Consider the following 23,220-nt stretch of genomic DNA (forward strand, 5'->3'; position numbering starts at 1 on the left):
CCCCACTGCCGTTCTCCTGCCAGCACTCTCCCCCAAAGTGTTGGTGCAGGGCTACAGTGTACCTGCTTGCAGTCCTGGTGACTCTCATACCAGAAATGGCCAGCGCATGTACACATGGCATGCACAACATATGATGTGTGCGCATCATGCATGTCGTGTACACATGTGTTGCCATTTCCGGTATGACATTCACCGGGGCTGCAAGCAGGTATGCTGCACCACTGCACCTACACTTTGGGGGAGAGTGCTGACAGGGGAAAGGTGGTGGGGGTAGGTAAGGGTACCCTCCCTGCCCCTTAAAAAAGTACCCACTCCCCACCTACAAACTGGCACAAACACTGGACTTTTTGGTGCCCCAGAAAAGGAGCGCCCAACCAGTTCTTGCACATCCCTAGTGGCCATAGTCTAATACAAAGCACTATTTTCATGAGCAGGTAGCTTGCCTCATCCATTTTGCAGTTTGTGTTAACTGCCCAGAGACAAAAGTTTGGGCGATATATAAATGTAATAAATAAAATAAATAAATAAACCTGATTTGTTTTCTGGATAGTTGGCAAAACATACCTTCAAGTTCAGTAGTAATGGTTCTTCTATATTCCCCCACAAGTAATTCACAATTGACTGCATCAGATACATGTTTTCAGAACAGGCTAGCAGTAACTAAGAGCCAAGATGGTTGACAGAATAATTTTCTGAAGGTTGTCCACGGATGCAGGGGCCTTCTAGAATACTTACCATGTTAAATACATATTTTCTACCAGAACAATGAGTGCTATTTTTTTTTTTTTTAAAGAATGCCAAACTCTGCACTGGCATGTTACAAGTGGGCAGCATTGTGTGGAGTGTAGCACATAAGCACTTTTAGCATGTTCAGATTGGCCAAGATACTGTTCAGGTTATAGAAATTACCTTTGGCTGGCTTAGAAACTAGAAGTATGCAACTTATCTTCACCATTGGCAAACTGATTTCCTATTCTTACCAACACTATCACTCACTTTAGGAATGGTTCAATTTATTTACCCAACACATTTGGATAATGGCTAGCAGACAGAAGAAGGTGAGACGTCTTAAACATGTACATGTTTATTTATAATTACAATTTACAGGACTCCATTAAAGCAACCCCATCACAATGCGTAATCCTTTGTGATTGAGGCCTACAAAATAAACCCACGCTTTTACAGCAATTTAAATCAGTACATGTCCTGGGGGAACCCAAAAGAAGCTAGACATGAAAGGAGGGATGGCATCTGTTAGAGGCCTTTCAACAAAGACATTCCTATAGCTAACAAGGGACACATGCCTATTACTAAATGCTTAACCCATTTTCATGCAAAAGTTTATAATCCCTACACACCAACTTTTCAATCACCCCCCCCAAATAACAATTTTAAAAACAAAAGCAAAATACCTGAACTATTTACAGAATTTGGGGCGGGGATTCGAGGAAGGAACTGAACATGTTGGTTCACTAAGCTTCATTTGCGTTCCCCTTCCCCGTTTTGAGAATTCCATGTCTTACAACATACAAACACATATTGCTCTCTCTTTCCCCAAGAGATGAGCTTTAAGCCAGAAGCCTAGACTTTCCCCTGAAGTAAAAAAGGGGGGCAATAGTCTCCTTTAAAGAGCAGCTGCAAGAGCACCCCATAACTTTTAGCCTTCCCATATACAGATAACTCCGTGTTCATGCTATTAACTGAAGGGTGGCTGGAGAACAGCCCTTATACCACTGGCCTGTAGATTCTTTTGACAGTGTTCCTTTCAAGGGGTGACCAGCACTCCAAGTCTGTTGTACAGCTCCAGAGAGAAACTTCTGAAGTGGTGAACCCAGGGTTACACACATGATCAGCAACAATTCTCATCACCACACTACACACACACACACACACACACACACACACACACACACACACACACACACACACACACACACACACACACTCTTCCTGCGCTAGAATCCATTCCCAGACACTGAAACAGTCTGCTTGAACCAGGGTGGGGATGGGGTGGAGAGAAACTTAAGAGGAAGGGCAAACAGAAGGAGACCAGCAAGACCTTGGTTCCTCAGAACAAAAAACATTGCTGGTTTCAATTAAGCTTTGGTTCACTTTTGAAGAACTTAATTTTGCGTTTGATCTCCTTCAGAAAACAAAATGAGTGTTCTATGTGTTCCGCTACAGCAGCCTTTGAACCTATAAGCAGCACAAATTGCATGTCTCAGAAAAAAAGAAAATAAAGAACTCCTTGAAGAGGTGGTTGTGAAAATGCTCCTTTTCAAGTTATTCCAGTGATCGAGTTCTGTGCCCCAATCCTGCTTCGACACACAAGCAACTGTGTCATCCAAGTTTAAGCTTGTGAACATAATGCTCCATTCACCCATGTTTAAGTGCAGCAATTTTGATTGCTCCCTCCTTCCTATGTACATGTCTTCGTAGCAATGTGCGTGAGAACCCTGACAAAGAGGGAACAAACAAGTTCTATATTGGATGATCTGGTTTCTCTAGTTACTCCTCAGGTTGGATCATCACTACTGATTTTTTAAAAACACATGTGTTCATTTCCAAAGTGGTCCAATATTTAGAACGTAGGCAAGCATAAGACAGAATTCCATATAATGCCACCCTGTGCTCCTTGCAGAGAGCAGGATACCCAGTGCACAATAAGGCAGTATTTCCCAGCCTTTTTGTGCCTACTGCACACCTAGATGCCCCCGCAAGTATTGGGGTACATCATCGTTTAGGCACCTCAACTCCAAATGTGAGGGATTTAAACCAACTCACTCCTTGATGTGGAGGGAGGGAGGAGCCCCTTCCTGGTGCATAAAGGAGCACTTCAGCTTTACCAGGGCACAAGAGAGCAAATCAGCTTCAGAAGCAGGGACTAAAACTTGCTGTGCGTGGAGATGGCATTGCTCTGATGTGCACTTGGCCATGCAGCACACCAGTCAGTATCCCACAGAACACTAGTGTGCTGTGGCAAACTGGTTGGAAAAGCCTGGAATGAGTCTGCCCTCCTGCCACCAGCACTAACAAGAGCTGCTCTCACTACAAACAACTTGCCCAGTTCCAGCCCTTTTAGTTTCAAAGAACTCATTCAGGAGTATGGGAGAAAGTACAATCCATCCAACAGTGAAATTTTCCTTCCACTAAAGCCTAGTTTGTTGATAGATTTAGAATAAATGGTCAGGGCTCAGGAAATCCACTAGTCTGACGAGTGAGAAATGATGCTCGAGGAGTGGAAAAAATCCTGATGAGCAATGTACCAACATCGCTCGATGAGTAAAATTTTTGCCTAGCAGGTGAAAGGACTTCTGACCCCTGTAAATGGTCAACGTCTAGACTAACCCTTCACCCACACACCAGGGGTTTCCATTGTCCCAAGTCACCCCTCCTTTCTGCAGCTTTCCAAGGACAGCTGCAGAGGGAAAGGAACACTGCCAAACGTCATTCTTTTCCCCTTGTGGAACAGAAAATCCTGGTGCATCAAAAGAGGGTTAGTCTGGATGTCAGCCAATGTTTTAGCACCTAAGATGTGCAGAATTTTGTTTCCTTGGTATTGAGAACAGGCACCTCAGCAACTCAAAGACCTGCAGCCCATAGTCATGTGCACGGACCGGTTCGGAGGCCATTCTAAAGGCCTCCAGACCGGTCCGGTCACGGGGTGGTTTTGGTTCGGGTGGGGGGTTCCAATTTAAAAAGGGGGAGCTTTACTCACCCCTTCCAGTTAAAAAGCGTATTTCTTGTAGTAATTGGGCGGCAGGGTGCCGCCCGCTTCAATCTCCGAGTCTGGCCGGCCACGGGCTCCTCCTTGGTAGGCATAATCGGGCGGCAGGATCGCTCCAAGTCCCTGCCGCCCGCCCTCTTCATGCTGAGCAAGCCTCCCCCCCCCCGTCGGCTGGCGGCCGCCCCCTGTGCATATTAGGGGGTTCCCCCTCCCCTCCTCCCCCTTCTTGCCAAGTATCCCCCCCCCTCCATTACAGGAGGACGGCAGGAGAACTCCCTGCCGTCCCCCTTCTCCTTTGCCGGCTGGGCTGCAAATGGTTCCTAGGAAGCCTTTCGCGCGCGTGCGCGAAAGGCTTCCTAGGAGCCATTTGCAGCCCAGCCGGCAAGGCAAGCGGACGGCAGGGAGTTCTCCTGCCGCCCGCTCGCTAAAGTTAACGTTAACTTTAGCGAGCGGGCGGCAGGAGAACTCCCTGCCGTCCGCTTGCCTTGCCGGCTGGGCTGCAAATGGCTCCTAGGAAGCCTTTCGCGCACGCGCGCGAAAGGCTTCCTAGGAACCATTTGCAGCCCAGCCGGCAAAGGAGAAGGGGGACGGCAGGGAGTTCTCCTGCCGTCCTCCTGTAATGGAGGGGGGGGGATACTTGGCAAGAAGGGGGAGGAGGGGAGGGGGAACCCCCTAATATGCACAGGGGGCGGCCGCCAGCCGACGGGGGGGGGGAGGCTTGCTCAGCATGAAGAGGGCGGGCGGCAGGGACTTGGAGCGATCCTGCCGCCCGATTATGCCTACCAAGGAGGAGCCCGCGGCCGGCCAGACTCGGAGATTGAAGCGGGCGGCACCCTGCCGCCCAATTACTACAAGAAATACGCTTTTTAACTGGAAGGGGTGAGTAAAGCTCCCCCTTTTTAAATTGGAACCCCCCACCCCAGTGCCGGACCAGTTCCGTGCACACCCCTAGCAGCCCAACCTAGTTTAGTTGTAGAACTTGCCTGCTAGGTTCACACTCTTCCAGTGCCCACTCTGGGGGTGGCTTGACTTCGCCGCACAGCTCCAGACCCTCTTCCACCTCGGAATCCACCACGAAAGCTACGGCCACGGAGAAACCGCCCAGAAACACCAAATGTCTCTGTGTTGAGCTTCCGTTCTTCAGCCCATGTTGTGCGCCTGGAACTAAGGAACATGTGATCAGTTGTCCTGCCTCTCCTTCCATCAAGTTCATGTTGCAAAACCCCTGCCCTGGAGTAGAGAACAAGGCTATGGCCACAGCACCACTTGACTCTTCAATACAAAGAGCAGTTTTTGCATTATGAACTTAGAAAGCTGTCCTACTAGACAGAACAGCAATTTATCTTGTTCTGCATCCTGTTTCCAATGGAGACAAACCAGAAACAGGACACAAGGGCAACAGAACTTCCTATATTCTGAAGCATGCTGCCTTTGACCATTCAGAACTACAAAAACCCTAAGCCTTTTTAATTCACAAGCAAAGTGAAGCTTGGAACTCTGAATCAGGCTCAAGAGGGCCCACTTTGGACGCTCTGGGTGAGGATTCTTTGCAGAGTGCTATGGCACCCAGTAGAGCCACAAGGCAAGATCAGCTACTAGAAGCTTAAATGAGCTGAGAAAAATATAAGGAAACAAGCATTCAGCATCAGACTACTGCAGACAAGGTACGTAGCTAGAGGCATGACTTCTGGTTTTCTGACACAGCAGTATCCAGGTCACAATGCCCCAAGTACTAGAGAACATTTCAAGCACGTGTCTCCCAAGTTTCTATGCAGTCTGTAGCCTAGGGGGAAAGGGTAATATGTAAGCGGGAATAAGGTTGAATAGCCCACTCCTCCAAACCAGATGTGAACAAGCATTTATAGTCTGCTGAATTCACACAAGTTATCTTCCTTAAAATAACCTAGTAAATAGGTCAGTATTATCTCATGTTGTAGCTGGGGAGCACACACTATACAGTGTACAAGTTGTCTACATTGTAGACTCAGACTGGTTCAGTCAGACAAAGGTCACCTTAGTAAGTTCATGGCACAGGCAGAATCTGAACTGGTGACTTCAATATGTAACTTTTAGCCATCACACCAGCTCATTGTTCGTTTATAAAGTTAATTCCCTTATTCCAATAGTTGCTCTGTTCTCAGTAGTACACCATACACTCAGTAGTAGACCAAGATTAGTGGAAGATTTAGATGTTGCAAGTTATCCAGAATAAAAAGGGACATTTATGTAAGTGGTGCCAAAGCATGGCAAAGGAGCAAACCACCACAATTAAGGAGTTTATCCATAGATAATACACTAAAGTCATATGGTGACAGGGCATGGCAGTGGAGGGGGCTGCAAAAGCTCCTTCCGGGGACCTGAAATAGGCCATAAAAGGTCTGATCTATCATTTGGGCAGGAGGCAGATCTATGGAAGGAGCCTTTGCCGCCATCTCCGCCACCAGTGCTCATCCTCTCTGCCACCATGGAGCGGTGGGAAGGCAGCACAAGGAGCCAGATCGGCGGTGGGGGGGAAGACAGGGAGAACTAGTGCACGGATGCTCTGTGCCATGCCAGCTAGTATTACATTAATACTATACTAGTAGGTGAGGCCCATCAACTGGGCAAAGCCAAGTAGATACACTTATAGGAAAGTTCAAGGAATTAAAATATATGTAATAGAAACTTTTACTAATGTACTTGCAAAAGCAAAGTAAAAACAGTTTGAAATTTGTAGTATTTCAGCTTCAAAACATTCACTTTATTGAATTACCATATATGGTAAATTTGAATCTGTGAAATATCTGCTTCTCTTGGGAATGTCATTCTGGAATTATTTATCTGATTGAGTGTTAAAGTCTGTTGAGAACACTTAAAATGTGACTATATTCAGAATTTCTTCTAAAAATTAAAAAACAGACCTTTCATTCATTCATTAGATTTCTATACCACCCTTCCAAAAATGGCTCAGAGCGATTTACACAGAGAAACAACAAATAAGATGGAACCCTGTCCCCAAAGGGCTCACAATCTAAAAAGAAACACAAGATAAACATCAGCAACAGTGACTGGAAGTACTGTGCCGGGGGTGGATTGGGCCAGTTACTCTCCCCCTGCTAAATAAAGAGAACCACCACGTTAAAAGGTGCCTCTTTGCCAAGTTAGCAGAATTTCCCCAGGATATTCTGGTGTAAAAAACAGTGCATTCAGCTAGTTTAAGTTGCAGGATTGCTCATGCAAAATTTGGTACCTGTAAGTCATTGGGAATTATAACCATTTTGCACAAACAATAATTCAAAATATAGATATTTGCAACACATTCTTTATAAAGAACAGATGATTTGTTGTGTTCTTGATCAGTAGCTATGGGTAAACTAAGGTAAAAACATAACCTAAGAAAAGCCCTGCTGGATCAGGCCCAAGACTCATTCTAGTCCAGCATCCTGGTTTCACACAGTGGCCCACCAGATGCCTCCAGATAAGAGTTGAGGGCATGCCCTCTCTCCTACTGCTACTCCTCTGCAAGAGGCACTCTTGAAGGGTACAATATACTGATAGATACTGCAATTATGCCTAAATATTCAAATACATTGAGTAGTGGACAAGAAAATAGCTTTGTATTATAAAGATTAGACAACCCTATTTATAATACAAATCAAAACATTGTATAAAGAATTGGGATTGTATATAAAGGAAGTGCGAAGGCCAAGGCCAGGATCCTGAATTTCAGTTACCTGGATTTTAGTTCTGAGGAGATGTTGTCAAAGAAAGATTTTGATTTGTCGTAATAGCAATTGGGTCCTAGAAGGTCCTCATCTGCATTGCCATCACAATTATCTGCAGCCACAGCAGGCTCCCCCTTTTCTTCTCCTGTCTCAACTTTGTCATCTGAAGAGGAAGAAAAATCAGTGATTTATTGCCACAGGTTCAGTTCTCAAGATGTTTCCTCTCATTCATTTCAGGAGGCAGGGTGACCAACAACTAGGCCACAGAGACAACATTTATAACTAAACTACAAACCTTTAAAGTTAAGTTTCTTCTTAAATTCTTTATCCAGCTCCTCTCGGTTGAATTGTGCATTTGCACTTTCAAAGTCAAAGTCACCTTCAAATTTAATTGTATTCTCTTTCACAGTAGCTGGTCGGTTCTGCCCTCTGGAACGATTCCTGGTTCTCCTGTTCCCTGAAAGGAAGAGTTAGAGTCTTCTAAATTGAGTTCATCTGCTCTCAACAAGCCAAGGCTGAATACAGAAATTCCTTGCATATGACAATGTAGCAATGCTAGAATGACTTCTGCAGTGGAACTGAAATAGCTTTCACAAGTGAAGCAAGCTTGCTGTTCAGACCCTTGTTAAACCTGTGAATCTAGAAGCAGTGTGTTGAACCAGAATATCCTATATCTGAACTTGACTTCAGGGTCTTGTGGATCACACCAATGTGCTTTCAAGTTCATATGGTAGCATTTCAAAAATGTACCAATCCATTAGACCCCACTTTGTTCTAGTCCTCCTAATGGCCACCCATAATCCATGATTCTGCCCATTCTTTGACACTACAGAAGCAACATACAAGAAGTTCAGTTTGGAAAATTTACAAGTAACATACCTGATCTCCTCCTCTGGGGCCTTCTATTCTCATCATTCACCTGCCCTTGTGTCTGTATAGGTGTTGGCTCAACTGTATCTAAGGCAAAGTAGGAAAATCTGTTCACTCAATATTCACCATGCTGAAAGAGGTTAGCTCAAACCAACTTCAAAACAATCTTTTAAAAACCCCAAATGGGTGTATTTGAAGGAAAAGAATATATACCACTTGTCTTGCTACTTTGTGGAATCTGCCGTGTGTTGCGTGGGATTGCGGGAGTGACTTTGATTGGAGGAGCCTTTTTGGGATGCAAGTTGTTGTCAATGGGGCCCGTCTGAACAGCCTGCTCCACCATAGGACTTTTGCGCACTGAATGAACAGAGGCAAAAGCAGCACCTGAGGAGAAACCAAGGAACTGTAAAACTATTCCAATGACGCTGGTTTAAACCATTCTCTTAAGCTGGCTTTGAATCATAGGTAGGCCAGAAGCTCACAGATCTCAGGCTCCCCCATATATCTGGAGCAGAAAGCTCTCTTGAAAGGGTCTTAATAAATATTTTCTTTTAATTAAGCAGCAAATTTGGTTTTGCTATAGTCCACAGAAAGAAGTTAGTAGACAATGTCACTGGTCACATTAAGCCCTGTGAGAAATCTCCAACGGATGCAGTATGTTTGTTAGTGGAATCTGGTAACTTGAGCAATGTTCTAGGCACACATGTTAACATACATCCTGAAGACATTAGTGGAACCATTGAACATATACATGTTGGCACTGATTTAGATTCTCCAGCTGCCCTCTCCACTACCATCTAATATCCCTTGGGACTTCAATTCTATAGGACTAAGGACTCCCACATGGCAAACATTCTCCAGGATTACTTGGAAAACATCACAAGTGCTTTGTTGGCTTCAAGTTACTAAATTGCCTTTTAAAATCAGAGTTACTCATCTTCCGTATATCCATCTACACAAGTTTTAGCACAAGATCTGGTCAATTTTGATTCATGGTTTGTAACCATCAGTGTTCCCTCTAAGGTGTGTGTGCTCACAAGTTTCTGGATGTCCACTCTGTTAATTTTTGATCCTGCTCAGGTTGAATGAGGAAAGCCCCAATCTGAATGCATGTGCGCATACTCAGCTTTGATACTGCTGCCCAGAACAAAACTTATTCCACACAGATGAAAAAAATGAGACACACTGGTAGCCATATCACATTTTAAAACAGCTAGTGGCCAGGAATCTATGGTAAGCCAGTGGACCTATGCACAGAGTTGCCCAGTTCTCCATTACCAATAAACTTCTCACTTATCCCATCCCTCTTGTGCCTCAACATTGCTCTGGAAAAATACTAGATTAGAGATTCTCGATTTTCCACAGCACACAAATGAAGCTGTGCAAAGCAAAAGAGAGCAACATCCCCACCCCGAATTCCATTTGGTCTGAGTGCTGAATCTGGCATTTCCCAGCACAGAACATAGATAGTCCTGATCAGAGTTTGTGTACTTTGAGATATCTGGATTGCTGCCCACAAGTTTCCAGTCCTTTTTAGGCTGACGTTTGCCCTTGTCTCTCTTCGATTGGGGGGGCTTCTTTTTCTTAATTGGGCCATGTGTGCCCGAGAAGAGATGGCGACGCTGTTTGGCGGTCACCTCGTTAACAACTTTATTTCTTTCCTCCCCCGCTGTGCCCTCTGATAGGGAACCAGCTAGGGTGTCCTCAGCCTGAGAAGGATCCATCCCCAGATTGAAAAAGGAGAAATTTAGCTCACCAAAAGCGATGGAAATGGATAGAAGAAGAGGGGCAGAAGCCCCGTGTGTCTGATCAGGAGCGTAAACAGGAAGGAACTGGGGACACACCTGAGCATGCCCGGAAAGGTGGGCAGACCTACGACACCTGAAAGACCTCAGACTTCCTGTCTATTGGGAGCAAGGAGTGGAAGATAACCCTATGTAAGCCGTGACCTCCTACTCTGAGGGAGAAACTAAATACACAGCCTCATCATTCCAATTTATGGATTAAGTTCTCCCTCATTCTTCCAGAGCTGAAATAAGAACTGTGGCACTGTCTCAGAAGTTTGATTTCCCCCCTTAAGTTGTACTGAGTGGCATTTTGGAGCTAGTTTACAGAATAAACTGTGCAGAGTAGATCATGCCTATTCCTCATTACCATAGTAAGATGCCACCAATACTTCACTGCAAGTTATCAGAATGTAGATCTGAACCAAGAACTCTCCAAGTTTGCTACTGCTGCACTGTGAGCTTGTATACATTAGTTACCTCTTGGTCAAACAGCAGATGAGTAAGATATACTTACTGCATTTTAAAGTTAGGGTCCCTAAAAGTCTAGTTCATGTAGCTACCAGAGGAAAGAATCTGTTGGAGATCACTTACCTTATGCAGCTGGAAACATTTTGCCATTAACCTGTTAGAACTCATTCACTTCAAGTATATGCTGCAGGATGTTCAGAAGCCTTATAGTGTTGGCCTTAAGCCACCCACAAACCTCCTCAAATCCTTAAGTTTAAAAGGGGGATTTTGCTTAGGATATTTGTGGACACAGAAAATGCATTTGCTTAGACTTCTGCTCTGAAGAACACAGACATTCAACAGAAACACAGTTCATTTAACTGAAAGCTAATGTTCTCACATGTCTGCCTGCAGAAGTAGGATACCAGACTGCACTGAAAGATGAGCCAGTATGAGAGAAAGAGTGCAGATGCCACACAAGGCACAACGTGAAGCCAAGCCCTCAAAAACAAGAGCTGCCTTAAGACTGCATTAAGTATACTGCATGAAGGGACATCTACTCTCTTCCTCCTCTCCCAGCAGGCATTCTGCCAACAACCAGATTTTTAAGTTATCAGAAGCTACTTTGGAACCTTGGCCTGAAAGTGTTTGCAGTGAACCCAAACGCAGGATAACAACTCAAACACAGCATAATCCTAAACTGCAGTGGATTTATCCAGGGGCATGCACACATGCTGTATGGCAAGAAGATATGGACTGCCTCTGTTCTAAGGCCAGCAAGTCATCCATAAACACACTTTCCTTTATAAAAAATTATTTAGTTTCATGCAGCAGCTGGAATTTACTCCAACATAGGACTTGGCTTCTTTAGCTTCAGTTTGTATGATAGTTTCTAGACCTAATGGCTGAACAGGCAACATCTTCTAGAAAACAGTTACCGAAGTGCAGCCTTCAGAGGGGACTTCCATAATCACCATTCCTCACTGCCTATTCTCAATAGCCCCCAGATGTCTCCTGCATGACAGTTTCCTTCCCTCCAACTAGTTTTGCTTAAAAAAATGTAATCACTGTCCAGAACACAATCTCCTCTTTCATCCACCGATCCAATACCTGGAGCAGAAGCAAATGCACCAAGGTTTTCAGAAACTATTGCAGTAATCCTTGTTGGTGTTATTCTGTTCAGGAGCAAGAGAATGGGTTAAAAGACAAAAATGTTTTGCAAACACCATGCAGTTCTTCCAAATACTTGGAATCCTCAAGCTGCTGTTACCCTTAGAAGACAGCAGGTGTGGCTCTGATGACAAGTCAGGCTCTGAAACTGGCTGAGGAGACGAAGAAGTGCTAGGACTGGAAGCAGCTGCTGATGCTGGAGGGCTTACCAGTTTCTCTAGAAAGAAAGAAAGATAGAGGGGAGAGGACAAAAGCAGAGAAGGATGCCAATAAGACACAAGGCAGTACAGACACCCAGATGTCTTGGGAAAGATAAGTGGCTCAAGATTCTGTCTTGTATAGGTTTTTGAGAATGGGGAGAATTTTACCATGAATACTATTTTGGTCATAACCAGTTACTAAAAGAACATACTGGATTAGGCATTAGCTTTCTATGCCAATAATTATAACAACTTAAGATGCTAGAAAACCTACACAAAAAAAATCAGAACCAAATGCTCACCAACAAGTCATTTCTCCCTCTCCCCCACCATTTTTCAATTCATTTTACTAACTTCCGTGCTTTTCATCCAAGTCTTATTGTGCATTTTTACTCATGTATGCAAACGCCTCTGAACAATTCTTCCAATTCACCTTAAGCTTCTGAAGCCAGTCATGCTATAACTCATTTCACAGCCAAGGAACCAAGGCTGACAAGTAGCAGTTGCTCAAGATCACACAAGCAGTTTAGGCAGAGCCAGTATTAGCTCCAAGGCCTTGCCTCTAGTCTCAGCCCCATCCCCTGCCCCACAACTTGATTAGCTTGTCTAAAAGGCACATTACAAACTAGAGCTTGCTGGAGTAGGGTTTGTTTATATCCTGGAAGCAGCAACAGCAAAACTACCATTTTCCAACACAAATCCAGCTTCATTCTGTTAAGATATTGGCTGCTGCAAAATAGAGTCCTCCAACCAACAGTGAATGTCTTGAGTCCGGAGTACATTTGGTCTAGTTCTCACTGAAGCAGACAATCTCCGTCTGGGCTGTACCACTTCAAACTGCAGGGGCAAGTGCTACATGTGATGGAATGCTCCTCTCCATTGAGGGAGGGGAGACCCAAAACTGTGCTAGAACCTTCCTCCAAGATACTCTTTTCTGCACAGAGGAACATTCAATCGTGAACCCCCAACCTGAAGTCTGAAGAGAAAACAGTCCAAACGCAGGTTTACCACATCAGTGAGAACTAAGCCTTCATTACTCACCTAAACCAAGGGAAGCTGCATACTGCTGGCTAATTAAAGAGCTGGCGGCAAGCTGGCTGTAGGGTGGCATACCTCTGAAGGGACTGTAAGGCACATGTGGCTGGAAGGATGATGCCGAGGCAGAGCTCAAGGACGACTGAAGAATCAAGAGCACAAGTTAGTTATGACTATTTTTTTGAAAATGGAGTTACAATTAATGCACTCCCACATCTCACAAGCTGGTCTTGCACAGTCAAATGTTCAACCAATGCAGAAGTATTTGTTTCTGAACCATATGCACTGTGCATGTTCAAGGCCCACTGGTGAGCAAACAAGTCATAAACTGTGGCCAATAAGAGAAGCCAGCAGGTAATAAGGGTAGAATACTTCAGATTCATTCTTTTGCTCTAGTATACACAAGAAATTGCCATTTAAGACCACTTGTCTTACTTGCATTGTTCAGACACTCAATTAGCAGTCAACGTCTAACTGGGAAACAGAAACAACGTTTCCCCAGTTGTGCAGTGATGAATCTTCATACAATTAAAGTCAGAGCTGAACTGAACTATTCCACCAAAGGGCACATACTTTTGGCACAGCTCATTAGCTAGCCCAAGACTGTGGTCACTGCCAGCCCCTCTCCTCAAGGCTGTTTCTCTTATGCTGAGTTTTTGCATGAGGCAGCAGTGATGCATTACTACTGCTACCACCTTCTGCAAGACCTAACAGGAAGAGGGATCTTTGTGCTAGACAGGTGGAACAAGAGTGCTTGCTACTGGCAGATAGATTTATAAAACTCCAATTCAGATAAATACAACTGTTTTTAAACTATTGATTATTCAATGATTAACTATTTTAGATTGTTTTAAGTTGTTGCCCAGATTTCCAGGGTTTTTAGCTGTTTAATTGGTTTTATTTGTTTTAACAGTTTGATTTTAATTGTTAACTTGTTTTAATTGTTTTTATCATGCTGTAAACCGCCCTGAGCCATTTTGGAAGGGCAGTATACAAATCTAACAAACAAACAAGCATACATTCAATTAACAGCAACCACCCTTTGCTGTTACTAGGTTAGAACCCATCTAAGTAATCTGCTATCCAAGTATAACCGAGCTTCTATCCCTAGGAATTTTTAGTCCTTTTCATTTTGTCAGAAGTTTTCAAAGCAGCAAAAGGTGACCCAGATTTAGGTTTCTGGGTGAAGCCACCACTGGCATTTCAGGTGGAATTGCTTACTTGGACTATGGCAGGATCCTGAGGCAGATTATGTTGAGCTTTTGGCGGCTCACATACAGTGATATCTTTGATGTCACTTCCTCGGAAGATGATGTATTCATAAACTTCTTCTCTCGGAGGAGCAGGACGATCTGTGGGACGATCTTCAGTTCCAAAGGAACGTACTTTTAACAAGAAAATTCAAGCGTTAGTATCTGAACTAAATAGGCTATTTCATGTTGCCTTTAAGCAGGTGGCCTGATTAGACCATCTCTAGGCTGCTTCTCATAAGCCCCCTTCTTTCAATAAGTGCGACAACTGTTTGCACTCGTTGCCCTGCTGCAGAGTGTTGGTGTAAAGTTGGCAAGGGCAAACCAACAGCCATTTTAGAAGAAACAATACTGAAGAAGAAATCTCCCAGGGGAGGCAGCTCTTCCTTTATTCAACGTCACCTCTCTCACATGTTAAACCTTTAGCCCTTGAAGCACTTACGCCACAGTTGAAAGCGTTCTCACTTTTTCTCCCATTACGATGCTCCTTGGCTTGAGAAATGGGGACAAGAAATCCATTCTAGGAATATGCCACTAACTGGCAAGTCTTTCTTGACTGTTTCAATTATATCACCTGATTGGCTACCTAATCACATGTACTTCTCCTCTCCACACCCAGAGTGTCATACTGTCTCTACAATGTCTGAGGGCAGGCCTCCTAAACACACATTTGGGAATATTATTCTAACACAGTACTTTAATGATACAGTTAATGGGGGTGTAATGTCTGAACCAACCCTAACTATGCAATGGTGAAATGGCACCAGGCCAAGAAGCCAGGTATGCACCTGATCAAAGTTTACATGCGGCATCCATATTTTAAAATAGCGCTACAAGGTTCCCTTTACACAGAACCCTTTGACATCTGTTAATTTCTTTGTTGGGTTGAAGCAACTCAGCAGCAGGTCATTCTCCAGAGACAAGGAAGCCTGTTAATAGCTGCAATTAAAAAAGACCAACAAGCACACTTGCAGCATCCTATTTGGGCAAGTGAGATTACAGTGGTCAACATTCCACTTAAATTCAGGTCCCCCCCTTCTCCATGCCATTCAAAACTATGAACAAGTCTTCTGACAAAGCCAACAGAGAATAGCTTCCTTCCGACTATGCATATGTACAGACAGTAGTTCACTAGTGCTCCCAAGAGCCCTTTCATCAAAGGTCAACAATCAAAGGCTTAGTTTTTCTACCCTCAGTTGCTGGGAGCAGACAGAAGTGCAAACACCCTGTTCAGTAGTCACCAGAATCTCCAAGGAAAGGATGAGCGTTGTTTGGATGTTAGCCATTAGAGAGCAGCCAGTTTTACACAGTACCAGCTCCATCCAGCAGAGACTCAACCACAAATTCCATTTGAGGAAAATTATTCCTTTTTCAAGTTGCCCCATAATGCAGAAGCAAAGGTATTTGTTAGGCCAGAAGGTGGAGAAGCAGAGACACACAATTTATCTCTTGGGGGAATCCATAAGAACAGCCCTGCTGGATCAGGCACAAGGCCCATCTAGTCCAGCATCCTGTTTCACACAGTGGCCCACCAGATGCCTCTGGGGAGCCCACAGGCAAGAGGTATGTGCATGCCCTCTCTCCTTCTGCTGCTCTCCTGCAACTGGTATTGAGAGGCATCGTGTCTCTGAGGCTGGAGATGGCCCACAGCCACCGGACTAGTAGCCATTAATAGACCTGTCCTCCATGAATCTGTCTAAGCCCCTTTTAAAGACATCCAAGCTGGTGGCCATCACCACATCTCATGACAAAGAATTCCATAGATTAATTATGTGCTGTATGCACCTCTTGTCGGTCCTAAATTTCCCAGCCTCCAGTTTCACAGGTTGACCCCTGGTTATAGTGTTGTGAGAGAGGGAGAAAAATTTCTCTCTGTCCACCCTCTCCACTCCATGCTTAATTTTATACACTTCGATCATGTCTCCCCTTAGTCGCCTCTTTTCCAAGGTAAAGAGCCCCAGATGCTGTAGCCTAGCCTCATAAGGAAGGTGCTCCAGGCCCCTGATCATTTTGGTTGCCCTCTTCTGCACCTTTTCCAGTTCTACAATATCCTTCTTAAGATACAGTGACCAAAGCTGTACACAGTACTGGATGGTTGGATGACTGGGTGTGTGGAGAGCATAATGTTGGTGAATAATCTCTAGAGCTTTGCCTACTGCGACAAGAACTGTTGTAACCACCAAGTTACCAAAAAGCACGATTAGTGACAGCACATTCAAAGTATAAAATCACTCTGCTAGCAGAAAGTATGGGTCAAAAAAATCAACCAATATTCAGGTTAGGGTTTCAAATATTAGCCTATAATGGCAATAGGCTAGTTATGTTAGAATTTTACTTTTTAATGTCAAGAGCAGTCAACAATCCAATGCCCTGTGGGCACTCACAGTGATTCCCAACCTGTGGTACTCCAGATATTGCTTAACTAAAACTACCATCATCCTCAGCTACAATTTATTGTGGCTGGGGATGATGGAAGCTGTAGTTCAGCAACATCTGGAGTACCACAGGTTGGGAATCCCCTGGCCTAAGACTAGATCCAGATCGCTTCCTTGGCCATTTTCTTCCAGTCTAGCGAAGAGATCTCCCACTTTCTCAATCACTACCCAATATGAACAGCAGAGGCTTTGGCACAGTTTTCCCCTTAAGCATCTCAGCTGCTCATTCCAATTTGCCTATGTATAAACTCATGTGGAAAAGAGCCCCTTCGGCCAAAGGCTCTGTTGCTATTCACACAGGGAAGGAAAAGAAAGTCATTTTGTTCATGCAGGAGTGAATAATCAGAGCCAAACTGCTGGACTTTCATTCCATAATTCATTCAAAAGGTGTTTCCTATTATAGCAATTCCTATGGATTTCTTGACCTGAGCCATGGACACTAAATATATGATGCAAGGTTTCTCAAAATCCATGAGGACTAGGCACTTGTTTAAAGCTGAAAGGCCAGAAATTTCTGGAATACCAAATTCAGCTTTACCAAAACTTGCTCTTCCTATGCAGCATGTATGGAGACATACAGCCAGCAAGAGAGTTTACTATTTAATAAAGAGGACTCTTGTATCAGGATTTAAGGAATCAGGGCTCCATTCCAGCTAATTATAGTTTCAGTAAGAGTAATATAAAGGGACTACCTTATATTAATAAGGTTCACAGGGGCAGCAGGAACAATAACTTACAACAAGCAAGCTTCATTACCAAGAAATTTTAGCTCTAGGAACACAGCTACTCACATTACACTGCATATCAAAACACAAGAATGAAACCATCATCATCATCGTTCTTCAATCAGTCTTTAAGTAGAAAGCTGCTGAGACAAGATGATTGGTGCAAGAAGCGAAGTCCTAGAACCTTTGGAGGAGACATACAAGCAATGGGGCTAGGCCCCAAGTGCCTACAAGATAAGGCAGGCAGAGTATGCCCACAAAGCTAATAGGAGAACAATGGCTGGTTACTGCCATCTCTCTTCTGGATCAAACAGAACAAGAGAAGAGGCTGCACCAAGCACTTCATTACCCATCCCACACACTCCTGTTATCTAGTTGCTAGGCTTTTTAAAATGTAGTTTTTCAGAGACTGGCAGCACAAGGGATTTAAGCATTTCCCTAACCTTTTAAAGAAACCTAAAGACTAACATCTGTTCCACCACATATATTTTTAATAAAGAAGCTATGCTGCCCCAAGGAGTTGGTGGAAAAGTGAAGTCAACCACCCCCACCCATAGATAGCCAGCAATTAAAACCTACAGAGATTTTCAACTCCTGCATTTGCTAGCCAACATTCACCAAGCTACTGTTTTCCTCATCAGCTCTGGCTGACATAGACATACACCAAGAGCTGACTCATGGAAAGGGTACACCACAGCTAAATGCAAGCAGTTTTGCCTGCCTACAAGGCTTGCTTCATTTCCCACCATCTCAACCTGGAAGCTAGGCAGATTGTAGTCACATCTAGCCCCAGCCCTCTAGCCAGGGCAGCCCTCCTCTCAAACACCTCCACTAACACTCCCTTAAATGTACAGCCACTCAGTTCTAGCTGTTGCACTACACTGCATTATTCTGGTTTATCATTACTGTCAAGGAAAGGGTATGGACAATCCAGCACTGATCCCAGATACCCAAAGCTCAACTGAATGAATGCAGGACACAGATGGAAAGCGGGGGGGGGGGGGGCGCAGCTGAAGAGAGGCATCGTGAAATGGAAAAGTAGCAAAGACTCCCTATAACAGAAACAGCAAGCAGTCAGGATATCTCCTTTGTTGATATGAAAACTGAAGATAGAGTACCTTTAGGCCCAACTTGCAAAATATGAACCTTGTAAAATACAAGTGAATATAGTCTGTTTCTCCACCTCCCTTAAAGAGAACTTAAAAACCAGAAAGAGGGACGGTGGTGTGTGCAGAATATCTGCCTTCAATGTACAACTCATATCTACAGCCTCCAAACACTGCAGAAATTGCAAAGAATGGAGCACAAACAAAGAGGAAAGGGCAAAGCAGCCCCTGAAATTCACACATGAACGGCAGGACTCTTGGTCAGTTTCACACTGATCAAAGCAAAGGTCACAGTGAGACTGGAACATCCCAGGCCCACATGTTCAGCCTCTGTTGGGACTTCAGTAGTACAAGGGTACTTGGTTCTCCCTCCCACATCACAGCCAAGAGAGAAACACACAGGGAAATTATGCTGGATCTCAGAATAGTGTGGGTGAGAGGAGAGAGATGAATCATACTTTTCTTCCCTGCTGTGGGGGAAGAGTACAGGTAACCCTTCCATGCTAAATCATCTAGGCAAAAAGGTGCAGCAGAAGTACTGCAAGAAGTAGGCCTCATTTTAACACAAGACTGAGCATTCCCATTTCTCCTCTCAGCCATTCACAAAGCTTTGAGAACAGACAGGAGGGAAACTCTTCATCAGTTAGTCCCTTCCTAACTGAGCAAGGAGGCAGACTTTTTAAAGTGGTGATTCTCTTTATTTCACAGGGGGAGAGCAACTGGCCCTATCTATCCCCAGCCCAGTGGCTGTTGCCAGTGTCTAATTTGGTGGTTTTTTAAAGACTGTGAGCCCTCTGGGGGAAAGGGAGCCATTTTAACTAATTAATATATATCTATTTAAAATGCTTTGGGAGCTTTTGTTGGGAAAGGTATATAAATATCAATAATATTTGTATTCATTAGACACTACAAGAAAGGAAAGGTGCTCAGGGCAGTATACTTGGTTATTCATTTTATCTCAACAACCCTGTGAGGTAGGTTAGGCTGAGAAAGCCACTGGCTCAACGTCACCCAGTGTGCTTCATAGCTGAGCAGAGATGTGAGCTCAACTAATTTCGACACACTAAACACTATACCACACGGGTTCTATTAAGACCTGGGAAGGTAATACAGAAGCCAGAATAAACCTACTGCTGCTGCCTCTACTGGGGTAGAGGTTGAAAAGCTGCCAAAACCAACACTTTCCATAAGTGATATGGGCTTTTTTGAAAAAAATTGAACCTGAAAGTTATGTTCTAGCTCAATTGAAATCTGATTTAGCATGTCTGGGTTATGTGTATTTTTTATTTTATCTCCCTCCCTACCGAACAGCAAAGCAAGTATCCTAGTGATAGTCACTTTAAAAAAATGAGTTTCAAAGTTATAATTAACTTGTATAAGAAACAGTGAATGGATACAATTGGTGTCAAAACAATACACTGGTAGAAACTGAATATTTTCTGCAGAAGAATATAGTAAAGCATTTCTACCCTACACTACTGCTTTCCATAAAGACAGTAGTCCAGAAACTTAGCATCGGCTCCCAAGACTCAAGGTGAACAAGAAAGAGCTGTTAAGCGAGCATGCAACTCAAGTGTCCCAGTGCAGTCGCATCTTTAATCGTCAAAGCTGGGGTGGGGGGGAGAGGAGAGAAGGGAAATCAAGTAGAATGCCAAAGCTCTCCCATTCTTCTTGTAGCTCTGCAAGGGAGCAGAAGGGTGAATTGGTGGAAGCCACAACCCTTCTGCAATTTCCTACTGTCTGTCCAAAAAGGGGTTGAAATCTAGGCAAGCACTGGGAAAGCTCTCTCCTTCATTCCGCCCAACCTCCCCACCACATACACACAGTTTTCCTGTACAAAGCCACAGTGTCACAGAACCCATACTCTTCTCCCCAGGAAAAACACTAATGCCTAGCTTGGGGGGGGGGGGAGAAAAGACACAAAGAGAGAGTTGCTTTCCTCCTTCTGCACAAGGTCTCAAGAAGAGAGTGCTCCAAGCACTCTTTGGAGTCTCTCTCACACGCTGTCTTATGAGGGCAAGGGGGGGGTGAAGCGGGGAGGAAGGGGTGCAGAAAAAGAGGCGAAAGGATAAAGAGGGGGCGATCTACCCTACCCCTCCCACACATCTGCTTCTCCCTTCACTCTCCATCAGCCCTCTTCTCTATCACCAAGCCCTTCCACCCTCGCATAACCCCCACCCCACACACACAATCCTAACTACGACAAACCATGACTGGTTTCTTTGCAGTGGGGTGGTGGGAGAGAAAGGCTGTTCATGCACACACGCCCCCCCCCCGCTTGAAACCCAGCTGCTTTCCTCCCTCACCGACATAAATCACACCCACCCACCGCCGTCCATTTCTTCCCTGCTGGCTACGAGAGGAAGGACGGGAGAAAGAACGGGGGAGCGGGGAAGAAGAGAAAGAGGAGGCGAGAAATCCAGGATGCGGAGACTTCTTTCTTCGCCTTTTGCGGGGGGGGGAGGAAGAGTAGAGCAAGAGGAGGCCGCAACCGCCGCCGCCAATCCTGACCGCCCCCCCCCATCGCCCGGGTTGGGAGGGGATCCTCAGGGGCACCCCCTTTCTTTCTTCTCACGGACTCCCCCCAGTCCCACAGTCAGACAGACGTGCCGCCCCCCACCCGGGCCCGGTTCTCTCCTCCAGGCCGGCCGCCTCCCTGCCTCCCTACCCTTAGCGAGTGCGACGGTGGAATTGTCGGTGTCGATGGTGTAGAGGATGCCCTCGTAGCGGATCTGCGCCTTGGAGATGAGGCTGATCTTGCTCCCGATGTACGGAGTCCCCGAGCTCATGGCGCCGACGGGGTGGGAGCGAGGGGGGGAGGGGCCCGCGAGGCAGCCCCGAGGCCGGGTGGAGGCCCAAGCCGCGGTCGCTCGAAGCGGGACGGAGGCGTCACAGGCCTAGCTGCCACTCGGGTGCGCCTGGTGGTGGTGGAGGAGAAAGAGGCCGCCGCCTCGTTGTTGTTGCTGTCGTCGGACGGACGGACGGACTCTCTCTCCCTTCCTCCCCACAGCCAGCTCCAGCTAGTCGCCTCTACTGCAAAGTGAGAGAGGAAACCCCGGCCAGACGCTCCTTTTATAGGCCGGAGACAGACGGCGGGCGGGGGGTACAGGGAAGGAGAGAGAGAGAGAGAGAAAAAGGAGCCGAGGGCGGCGGGGGGGGGGGCACAAAGAGGGCGGAGCCACGCAGGCGCACCTGGCTCCGCGCGCGCCAGGCAGCAAGCAGCAACAACACGCGAGGTGGGAGGGAAGGGGCAGTCAGGAAGAGGGAAGGAGCGAGAGGGGAGGAGGGAGGGCGAGGGGGAATGGCCCGGGAGGAGGCTAGGCGGCGCGTGACGCCCGGCCTGGCCCGACGTGTTGTCAGCTCTGGCGCTGGTTGCCGCACGCCGCCAAATGCCCTTCAGCGTCAGACTCAGGACTTGTCTTGACCGAGCGGGATGAGCGTCTTCGGCGGCCCTGGCAGGCAGGAGGCAGCCCTTGCTCAGTGTGTATGTCTGGTGAGGAGGGCTCCGTTTGTGACCTCGCCAGCGCCACCTCGGATTAGGCGAAAGCCGGTGACACGCACCTCCTTCCGGTTCTCTCCCACAGTTTTCACGCAAGACGCGCTTCTTTAAGCATATATATATATAATTATTATATATTAAGCATATATAATAATTAATAATCCAGACGGAGCAATCCCAATAAAATCAAAGTACAGAATTCTTTCTTTCTTTCTGGCTGTCCAAAATGCTTCACATGAAATTGACCCTAGGAAATGAACTAGCTGGCAGTACATTCAGGACGAACATAAAAGGGCTTCTTGACACAGGCAAGGAATACTTCTTGCATGGAATTCACCACCAGAAGATGCAGTGATGGGAGGTGATTAGTTTAAATGGGGATAAGACAAATACCTAAGGAATAATCAGCATTTGTTAGCTGCAATGCTCAGTGGAACCTCCATGTTCAGAAGCAGTATGCCTTTGAATACCAGTTGTTGTGGGGGACAAATTGCAGACGAGCTTTTGCTACCATTGATTGATTGATTAAATGCTGTCAAGTCATTGTCAACTCTTAGCGACCACATAGATTCTCTCCAGGATGATCTGTCTTCAGCTTGGCCTTTAAGATCTCTCAGTGGTGCATTCATTGCTGTTGTAATAAAGTCACCTTGCTGCTGGTTGTCCTCTTCTTCTCTTTCCTTCAACTTTTCCCAGCATTATAGACTTCTCAAGGGAGCTGGGTTTTCACATAAAGTGTCCAAAGTATGATAGTTTGAGCCTGGTCATTTGTGCCTCAAGTGAACATTCTGGATTGATTTGTTCTATAATCCATTTCTTTGTTTTCTTGGCTGTCCATGGTATCCTCAAAAGTCTTCTCCAGCACAAAAGCGTCAATGCTTTTATATTTTGCTTCTTCAAAGTCCAGCTTTCGCATCCATAGTGTGTGACGGGGAAAACCATTGTCCAAATGATTCTAATGTTTGTAGGTATTGACCCATCACAGCATCTAAATATCCTTTCCAAGGACTTCAGTGTAACCCTACCAAGTGCTAGTCTGTGGCATATTTCTTGACTGCTGGGCTTCCCAGAGGTATTTAATTGGCCAGTGCCAGAAACAGGGAGTTGCACTACACAGACCTGCATAGACCTCCAGCCTGATCCAACAGGGCTCTTCTCACTTACTTGTTTTTTGTTTGTTTGTTTGTTTGTTTAATACAGAAATACAATTGAATCATGACAAAGAAAACAAAGAGTAAGCGAATACATCATCAGTACATTATGAG

The 23,220-nt window shown here is 45.3% G+C and overlaps 1 protein-coding gene across 4 annotated transcripts; it reads right to left on the reverse strand.

Moving 5' to 3' along the window:
- Positions 1-1,068: 1,068 nt before the first annotated feature.
- Positions 1,069-21,614, reverse strand: LSM14B (LSM family member 14B). Of its 4 annotated transcripts, none has more exons than XM_053247918.1 (10): positions 21,125-21,612; positions 14,162-14,325; positions 13,019-13,082; positions 11,806-11,922; positions 8,515-8,685; positions 8,311-8,388; positions 7,727-7,888; positions 7,441-7,594; positions 4,711-4,891; positions 1,069-2,456 (listed from the first exon to the last, which is right to left on the reverse strand). In XM_053247918.1, the coding sequence occupies exons 1-9, from the start codon at positions 21,243-21,245 to the stop codon at positions 4,720-4,722; spliced, it is 1,203 nt and encodes a 400-aa protein (XP_053103893.1). In that variant the 5' UTR covers positions 21,246-21,612; the 3' UTR covers positions 1,069-2,456; positions 4,711-4,719. The 4 variants fall into 4 exon arrangements, with proteins under 4 accessions (XP_053103893.1, XP_053103891.1, XP_053103894.1 ...); XM_053247916.1 differs by having other exon boundaries at positions 12,947-13,082; XM_053247917.1 differs by lacking the exon at positions 1,069-2,456 and adding an exon at positions 2,463-3,592 and having other exon boundaries at positions 4,679-4,891; positions 12,947-13,082; positions 21,125-21,614.
- Between the last annotated feature and the right edge of the window lie 1,606 nt (positions 21,615-23,220).

The sequence above is a fragment of the Hemicordylus capensis genome, chromosome 4 (genome assembly GCF_027244095.1).
Source record: "Hemicordylus capensis ecotype Gifberg chromosome 4, rHemCap1.1.pri, whole genome shotgun sequence".
NCBI classification, from domain to species: Eukaryota; Metazoa; Chordata; class Lepidosauria; order Squamata; family Cordylidae; genus Hemicordylus; species Hemicordylus capensis.